At 41.6% G+C, this 9,846-nt stretch overlaps 1 protein-coding gene across 1 annotated transcript in view; it reads right to left on the bottom strand.

Moving 5' to 3' along the window:
* Positions 1-2,654: 2,654 nt before the first annotated feature.
* The window catches only part of LOC119408005 (glycosaminoglycan xylosylkinase), a 15,166-nt gene continuing 7,974 nt past the window's right edge, over positions 2,655-9,846 (bottom strand). The window contains exons 3-4 of the mRNA XM_037674837.1: positions 3,221-3,280; positions 2,655-3,131 (exon numbers count right to left, since the gene is read on the bottom strand). Coding sequence (XP_037530765.1) covers positions 2,900-3,131; positions 3,221-3,280 — 292 coding nt within the window. The 3' untranslated portion in view covers positions 2,655-2,899. The remainder of the gene's footprint in view (positions 3,132-3,220; positions 3,281-9,846) is intronic.

The following is a 9,846-nucleotide window of genomic DNA, read 5'->3' as shown; positions in this document are numbered from 1 at the left end:
ACTTGATGGTCACTGCAGCAGCCTCATAATTTTAACGCTGCAGGTTCAAGCCCAGCTGGCATCAAAGAGTATCTGATGTAAACTGCCACATTTTTCATGTAACTTCATTTGTTGTGGCAACCCCTGCAAAATGGAGCCGGCAAAAACAAAACTAAACAAAAAAACATATCTGGTGCCATTTTCTATGTATTTGAAGTTGGTGGACCAGCGCAATGTAAATGGGCCAGTAGGTCAACTAGAATACTAAAAGCTGTGAGAAAGTCTAAAGAAAGTGCCCTTTGGATATGACTACTCATCTGTATACTTGAACAAAACATCTGAACTTACACTCATTTGTTTAAAGATTTTGGGATTGTGATAAACATGTCTGATTTCTGATTGTTGTATCTCAGCACAGTACTCCCCCATGCAGAGGTCAAACAGAAAATGTGCCTGTGACACAATGTTACAGAAAAAACACCCTTTTCATTCATGTTTATAAAAGAAGAGAGAAAACCTTTTCTGTTGAAGAAAAGTCATCCTTCTCTGAATACAGTAAAGGCCAACAGTTCAGTTCAGTTTATTTATACAGTCACAACAGAAGTCATCTCAGGGCACTGAACAGAAACATTCACGTACATTATAAAAGACAATTAGTAAACGTTATCTAAGGAAGCAGCAGATTGTGTTGAACCTTCACTTTGCCGCAGTCTCCCATCCTGAGCGAGTGCAAAGGAGACAGTGGAAAGGAAAAACTTCCTTTTAACAGGAAGAAAGCTCCAGCAGAACCAGGCTCAGGACGAGCGGCCATCTGCTTCGACCGGCTGGGTTTGAGAGGAACAGGAAGGAGGAACAGACACAGAACGGCAGGTCCAGATGCACTTTCTATAGGAGGAAAGACAAAAACGCGTTTAGAAATTAAATCAGCTCCGCTCTGATGGAAACAAATTTGAGCACCTTTAAATATTTGTCGTTTTCTAGGTATAACCATGGCATGGACTCCTGTGGTCCCCCGGTGGAAAACAAATGCAAGTGTTTGCTATGGCATGACCCGACATGCCCCAACATGGTACACGATGTGGTTTTCATCAAAGCTTCAATGTTTTGGTATGTCCCAAGAAAAAACACCTGCTTAGTACAAACGAAACAGGTGTCCTACATCATCTGGCTCATCTCACATAGAAGCTGAATGTGACAGCAATGGCAAGAAGACAGCTGAGAGAGACCATCTGCTTGTGGGGAGAAGGGGGCGTGCGGGGGGGGGGGGGGGGGGGGCATGCCATGTGGTTTCACAATGATGAATCTCCTCTTTGTAGGAGCAGCATATGCAATAAAAATCCACTTCAGACCAGAGTGTAAAAATACACACTTTGTGGTTACGACACCACAACGGTCAATGTTGAAGAAGTAAATGTCAAGTGATAAGGAGAGCCGGTGTGGTGCACGATGACGTGAAACAGAAGCACACGTTCAAATGGGGAAAGCCCTCAACAAGACATGAAGTAACAGGATTCACAGGGATGAGGGATTTTTATCTCTCTCTTTGAACGAGTAGGGCATTTGTTTCAGTTGTCTCTCTCTCACACACACACACATAAAAGAATGAGTTTGTGAACGAGCCATGTGATTCGGTTCTTCACCAAACAGCCCACACACATCCTGAGCTGAGATCTGGTGTGTCAAAACTGATGAATCATGTTGCACCTGTTGGAGGACGATGCTTGAAACAGCTGGAGGAGGACAATTTGCTCTCAGGTGTCCAAAACACAACTAAAACACCTCCCTCGACCCCGTATGGAGTTGTTCTGAAGTTCAAGGGCCTGACCCTCAACTCAAACACAACTCACGTTTTACAAGACAAGGCTAGGATAGTAACAAACCAGACGGTGGGAAAAGTTGTCCATAAATATTGTAAGCTAAAATCATTTCCTCGTGGCTGAAATTAAAGAATGATGATTCAAGTGAAAAATAAAACTATTGTAAACAAAAGGCAAACTTTAGGAAGTGACTTTCAAATGAGACCTGTAAAACATCTAAGATTAAGTTTAGTAAAATTACACGAACATTAAAAAAGTTAAAGTAAATTGAAAGTCCCGTTTGAGCACAAGCACCGAGTGTGTGAGGACATGATAGATTAGGGCTTTCACAGGATTATATAGAAAAGACAACTTGGTAAAAATGACGTAGATCTTAGTTTAATGCCAAAGATGAACCCACACACCTCTGTCCCTTTCGTGACTCAAGTCTGTCATCTCAGTAGATTTCCTGTTTTACAGCACATATGGCACTCGTTGTCACTCAGACACACACGCTTAAATTCATCTATTAGTATAATCCACAAATTTATAATCTGTCATCTCGTAATTCTAAACTACTAACTAAATATGTACACTGATGGGCAAAGATGAGTTAATTATCAGTTCCTTGTAAATATTCAATCACAGTTGAAAGAACGAGTCCCTTTTTAGTTCAAATAAATTAAAATATCCAAATAATTTAAGCAAAGTTTCCAGTTTGTTTTTTTTGCACGATGGCTGCACAGCGTCTTTCATGAGGCTCATCTGGAGTCCTTCATTTCTTTGCGGACTGCAATGTGGATGTGGAAGAGCACAACCGAGGTGCAGGATTTGGCACAGGAGGAAAAACAGTAGTAACCAGCAACCATCAAAACCAGCAGTAAGACAGGTCTAGCAGTTTAAGCTATCCTTGTGTAAACAGTCCTGAGAGGAAGCTTTTACAAATAAAAGCGTTGTGTTTCCAACTCTGTCATGCGATTCCTTTTGGAGAACTCGGACCATCGATAAAAAGAAAAGGAATGAAGATACAAATTGTCTTTAGTCCATCCTGTCAATACTCTGCACCTCCTCTCGAGCCTGCACCACAGACCAGAGGTGACTAATGTTCTCCTCGGGACTGAATTTTAAGGATGTGGGAGATTCATTCTGTCTTCTATCAGAGTGTTATCGGGGCCCTGTGCTTCTATGCACTGTTTCACAGTTGTTATGGCTCCAGACAAACGCCGATCCAGGGCTGCGAAGTGTGGTTCAGTCAGAACCGGATGGATGGGATCAAAAGCCAGAGCTTGCCGCATAGCTGAACTTAGAACTCCCCCTCTCAGGAAGTTTAGCCTGTTCCACGTAGACACTCGAATCCTGTAAGAGGAAAACCCAAACAAACAGAGGAATATAGTGGTAAAAATGTTGATAAGCATCAAATGAGATTTGATCGTGCCCAGACTTACATGCAGCACTGATAGAGTGGTGCCAGGATGCTTCGCTCATCCAAAGAAGGATTCCCAAAACTACAAACAAAAACACAAACACATCGGTGATACAGTAAAACTAAAAGGTAAGAAGTGACGCACTCTAAATTTTATTTATTTTCTTTTTACTTATGAGAAGTTAGTAGAGACTATTTGCTCATAGCTAGATATTTGTATTGCTGAAGCCATTTATGGTCTGAATCCAATCATTAACCAGTGCTGAGGACCAAGTGATCAAAGGTGGCAAACAAAACTGCTGCTAGTCAGCAACATATAAATGATGCAACAATGAAACAGAAGTTATCAAACAAATGGGGTTTCTCTTTCACATCTGGGCTTGACAAAACTCAGTTTTTATTAGATTTATTTATACAAGCACATTCATGCATTTTTTAAGTTAAAAAAATGTCGTTTTAACTTTAAAATGTAAGTTCGACTGGTGACAGAAGGAGCAGGTATGGCTTTTATGGTCAGGGCTCCTAATTTGTGGAATGCGCTTCCTCTAAATATTAGACAGGTCTCTTCAATGTCTTCTTTTAAATCGTTAGTTAAAACTCACTTGTATAATAAGGCTTTTAATATCTGAATTTCTTCAGGTTTTTATTTTCATTTTTTCCTTATAGTTATGTATTTTAATTGATTTGGTATACTTTTTGTGTTTCTGGTGTCATTTATGATATTGTTTTTAATTGATTAATATGAAGCACTTTGTAACATTTGTTTTAAAAAAAGTGCCATACAAATAAAATATATATATTTTTTATTCACGTTTCGTATACTATCCTTCTCTTATGTCAGCTGAACAAATCACTACTCAGTTACATTGCAACAGTGAAAATAAAACTGGAAATATTTCTTCTATAATAAATAAAACAACATTATTTTAGTTATCAAGTTTTGCTAGTCTTTAGCTAAGTTTAAGCTTCAGAAAACCCTTACAACTAGAAAAAAATTGAATTTCCTGCAAAAATGCAGAGTGACTGCTTATTGCTGAATGATTTTGATGAAAGCTGCTAGAAAGAAGCTCCAAAAAGTTAAAATCAAGAAAACTGAAGAAAAATACCAAAAATGTTGAAACTAGCAGAAAAAAATATATTTTTGAAATTAGCAAAAAAGAAAATGAAAAAAGGCAAAAGCATAAAAAAGCAAGCTAAATGCTGGGAAACGCTAGTTAAGTGCCAGAAGTAGTGAAATGTTAGCAAAATGCAGGATAATGCCATTTATAGGTAAGAAGCAGAAAAACACTAACAAAATGTAAGAATAGGCTAGCTTAGAGCCAGAAGAAGCAAAACACAAGCAAAAGCTAGCTAAAAGCATAAAAAAACTTTTGTAATTACTCAGAAGTATGTAGGGGTTGAGTCAACTAGTCAATTCTAGGATATCTCATGAGTTTTAAAATTTCACGTCGACTAGTCGCAGTCACAAGATTGTGTCACTAGGCGCTGGCTAGAGCTGTCATTTCTAACCCGGGCCACACCCCACAAATACATGTGGCCAAAATAATGTGCTGGATGGGCGGGCCAGGTTGGTGTTGGGCTTTTGATTGCGTCAGCGGATGTACATGGTCAAATGGCTGTGCGCTGATTGGCCAGTTGAAAGAAGTAAAAAAAAGTTTAGATGGCTCACTACCAGCGAACTACCTGAAGCTTAATTGGACTGAACCTAGCCATTATCAAGTTGAAGATGACTTTAAAAAATATGAAGTTGTGAAACCCCTAGAAGTATGATAGCTAAATGCTAGCAAAAAGCATGAAAATGCTAGTTAAATGGCTGAAGTAGAGTAAACCTAGCAAAACGCAAAAAAAGGTTTCAAAAGCTAGCTAAGACCCAGAAGTGGCAAAACAGTGGAACAAAAAAAACCTGCTAGTAAGATATTAGCAAAAAGCATGAAAACGTAGCTTAGAATAAATAGGAAAATGCAAGCTAAAAACCAAAAGTAGTGAAACACTAGCAAAATGCAGAAAAAAGGCTTATAGAGCTAGAAGTAGGTAGCAGTACTGTGAGGGACAAGCAGGAATATACTAGTAGTTAGCCAAAAGTAGTGAAGCGAAGTTTCTCAGTGTGACCTCAGCAGAAGTAAGGGGGACCTTCAGGAGGATTAATCCTCACAAAGTCACTGGTCCAGACAACATCCCAGGGAGGGTGCTGAAAGACTGTGCCAATTAGCTCTGCAAGGTTCTGGCCGACATATTTAACTCCTTCCTAATCCTGGCAACTGTTCCCACCTGCCTGAAGACCTCCACCATCATCCCAGTTCCTAAGAGCCCTGCAGTGACTGGACTGAATGACTACCAGCCAGTAACCCTCACTCCGATAGTCACTAAACTAAATGATTTGAAAAAATGGTCATGGGCCACATCAAAACTACCATCGACATCAGCAAGGACCCACACCAGTACGCATACTGCAAGAATCAATCAACAGAGGACGTCATCTCCTCTGTGGTCCACACTGCTCTCACCCACCTGGAGCAGAAGAACTCCTACATTTGTATGTGCCAGGTGGACATCACATCCACCTTCAACACCATGACTCCCCAGACCCTGATGGATAAACTAGTCACACTAGGACTAAGCCCCTCCCTATGCAACTGGGTCCTGGATTTCTTAACCAATAGACCAGTCTGTGAGAATCCACAATTTCTCCTCCTCCACCATAACCCTTAGCACTGGCTCTCCTCAGGGATGTGTGTTGAGCCCCCTCCTGTTCACTCTGCTCACATATGACTGCACACCTACCCATCCAGGCTGTCATCTTGTAAAGTTTGCAGATGATACAGCGGTGGCTGGATGCATCACAAACAATGATGAGTCCAACTAAAGGCAGGAGGTGGAACACCTGGAGAGCTGGTGCAGGAAGAACAACCTTCACATCAATGTGAAGAAAATGAACGAGATGACTGTGGATTTCAGAAGGAACAAACACACCAACTTACCCCTCCACCCCCACACACACCTGAACATCAGTGGTGGACGTGGTCTCCAGTTCCAAGTATTTGAGTGTGCACCTGAATGACAACCTCAGCTGGGGCAACACCACCACCAGCCTGATCAAGAAAGCTCATCAGAGACTCTACTTCCTCAGACGGCTGAGACGAGCTGGACTGGGAAGCTCAGTCCTCACCTCCTTCTACAGAGGTGCAGTGGAGAGCATCCTGTGCTCCAGCATCAACATGTGGCATGGAGGCTGCACAGCTGCAGAGAAAAGCTTTGCAGAGAGTGGTGAAGGCTGCACAGAAGTCTGTTGGAGTCAGCCTCCCCACCATCACAGGCATCTACACCTCCAGATGCAGGAAGAGAGCCACCTGCATCATGAAGGACCCCACTCACCCAGCACACACACTTTTTGCCCCGCTCCCCTCAGGCAAGGAGCTGTGTTAGTGCTTCTTACTTTTAGCTCTCCTTATGTTTTCTGTTGTTTTTCACGTTTTTTTGTCCTCCATCCAAAACTCAATTTTTCGTCAGTAAAAACATTTTCCTAAGTTTATTAAGGTGGTCAGAAAAGCTGACTTTAATTCAGTAAACTCCAGTAACATCCCAATCAATGGGTCTGAAGCAGTCTCTTAGCATCTTCTCTGCTTCAAGAGACCACCTCCTGAAGAGCCAAGCCTGTGGTGCCTGCCTTTTTACCAAGGAAGCATGGGTGGAAATTTCACCTCATTGGGGAGGTTAGCTAACAGGGAGTTTTTAACAGTAACTTTTGAGGGGGTCCCTTAAGATACAGTCAAATATACTGTTGTGAAATGAAAATTAAACATTAATTTTCTTGTTCGCCAGGTAAACATATGCCAGGTCGCAGTAAATAATGTGAGCAGACTGAATGTTTCTCTATCCGCCTTCTCTATCAACCCCTGCGCTAATCTTCCATCTCCCTCTGTAGAAGGAGGTGAGGACTGAGCTTCCCAGTCCAGCTCGTCTCAGCCGTCTGAGGAAGTAGAGTCTCTGATGAGCTTTCTTGATCAGGCTGGTGGTGGTGTTGCCCCAGCTGAGGTTGTCATTCAGGTGCACACTCAAATACTTGTAACTGGAGACCACGTCCACCACTGATGTTCAGGTGTGTGTGTGTGTGGGGGTGGGGGGGGGGGGGGGGGGGAGGGTTAAGTTGGTGTGTTTGTTCCTTCTGAAATCCACAGTCATCTCGTTCGTTTTCTTCACATTGATGTGAAGGTTGTTCTTCCTGCACCAGCTCTCCAGGTGTTCCACCTCCTGCCTTTAGTTGGACTCATCATTGTTTGTGATGCATCCAGCCACCGCTGTATCAACTGCAAACTTTACAAGATGACAGCCTGGATGGGTAGGTGTGCAGTCATATGTGAGCAGAGTGAACAGGAGGGGGCTCAACACACATCCCTGAGGAGAGCCAGTGCTAAGGGTTATGGTGGAGGAGGAGAAATTGTGGATTCTCACAGACTGGTCTGTTGGTTAAGAAATCCAGGACCCAGTTGCATAGGGAGGGGCTTAGTCCTAGTGTGACTAGTTTATCCATCAGGGTCTGGGGAGTCATGGTGTTGAAGGCGGATGTGATTCACTTCCGGGTCACATGGTTGTGTGACTTACAATAAAAGGGTTTTTTTTGTTTTTTTTTTTACAAGAATATGGCAGCAGGATGGTGCAGTTGGCAGAGCTGCAGCCTCTCAAAAAGAAGGTCACCAGATGAAATCCCAGCCAGGGAGCCTTTATGGGTGGAGTTTGCATGTTCTCTCTGTTCATGCATGGGTTTTCTACAGGTACTCCGGTTTGCTCCCACAGACTAAAATCGTGAACGTTAAGCTGATTGGTACCTATCTCTACAGGCACCAGTGACCTCCATGACCCGAAAAAAAAAAAAAAATGGATACAGAGGGAGGGAGGGAAGGATGGATGGATGCATGGATGGATGAGCAGTGTGCATGAAATGCAAGTCCCAGCTTCAGGTGTCTTGTGAAAGAGTCTTAAAACAAGGATCCAATATTTGGTCAGGAGTTAAAAAAATAAATAAAAAGTTGACAGTGTGTCAAGACTGTTTTTTCCAAGACAAAAAGATTGGTCTTGTTTTTTTTTTTTAATCAAACTTTATTTCATCCTGGCAAACTAGAAGAAAAATTTGGAATATTAACATCAGATCAAGCTGTGATCATATACAAAAATCTAACTTCAAGGAAGAAAAATCAGCTACATATTTTGACTACTTCAAGTATGTGGCTGTTGGCTTTGACTCAGCTTGAAAGTAGTTTCAATGGCAGTAAGTTCTTGGAAAGTAGAGCCGCTGCTTCTCCACATCGAGAGGAGCCAGCTGAGGTGGTTCAGGCATCTGATAAGGTTGCTCCCTGGGAGCCTCTTTAGGGAGTTTATTCGGACATGTACGACCGGGAGGAGACCTTGGGGAAGAACCAGGACACGTTGGAGAGACTGTCTCTCGGCTGGCCTGGGAGCACCTTAGAGTCCTCTCAGAAGAGCTGGAAGAGGTGGCTACGGAAAGAGATGTCTGGGCCCTGCTTAAGCTACTGCCACAATGACCCAACTACAGAACTAGCCGAAGATGGATTAAAATGTTTTTTCTACACCCTGAGTTCACACACACAGACACATTTTTTCCCTTAAAATTACCATTTCATTCAAAAGGATTGTATTTACAGGATTTTAGCTCATGTTATCATTTAGTACTAATTACAGGAATTAATCCAACAAAGTTAAGTCAGGTCCTCTGGACGGTTTCTTTTTGTTGAAACGTTTAATCTTTCATCCAAAAGACCATCAGTCCGAGGAGTCACAACAAACTCAGTCTTATAAACAGAACCTTCACATTGTGAGTCAACCAGTAAAGCAGAAAAACTTGGCTGAAAAATGTTCTTCTCTTAGAAGTTACCTGAGCATCATCAGCCCAACACAACCACAGACCTGACCCAGCCACACCTTGTTATTGCTATAATACTAGGGGTTGACAAAGAAATTTTCCAGATTGTCCAGTGCACAGCCTTGTAACAGAATATGGTTGTCCACAAACTTTACAATAGACAGAACTCTTTAAAATGTTTAATTTAACAAGTACATTGCACTATACACAAAGTTTACTACCGGTATATAAAAAATGTTCTCAGTCAGTCATCTTGTGGACTGCTTAGAATTTCCAAGCTACTGAATGGCAGAGTCTTTCAGGAGCTGCTCAAGTGGAACTTCCTCTTTTTCGTCCTCATCCTCTTCCTTGTCATCAGACTTTGCGAGAGGCACTCACAGCATATTCAAGACGGGGATTAAAGCAGAAACAAAATCTTTTAACTGAATTATTTTCTACAAGTATAGTATAGGTTAATATACTTGAGTATCACCACAACCATCACAACTTCAAGAGCTTTTTCTTGCATACAGGTCACTTCTCAAAGGTATACTGTATATACCTTTTTATACTGTGTACATGACCTTAGTATAAATGTACACAGTATAGTGTTCTATAATGAAGTGTTGAATTTGTAAGAAGGCTATAACCTGTACCATCAAGACCAATGGCAATATGAAGGAAGAGGTGGGTTTTGAACAACATTTCTGTAGTTTAGTTATGTCATTTCAGAGTTTTCAATTAAGGAGATGTTTTATATATATATATATATATATATATATATATATATATAT

Source organism: Nematolebias whitei, chromosome 3, assembly GCF_014905685.2.
Source record: "Nematolebias whitei isolate Nwh7 chromosome 3, NemWhi1, whole genome shotgun sequence".
In the NCBI taxonomy this organism is placed as follows: domain Eukaryota; kingdom Metazoa; phylum Chordata; class Actinopteri; order Cyprinodontiformes; family Rivulidae; genus Nematolebias; species Nematolebias whitei.
This window is presented reverse-complemented; position numbering and strand designations above follow the sequence as displayed.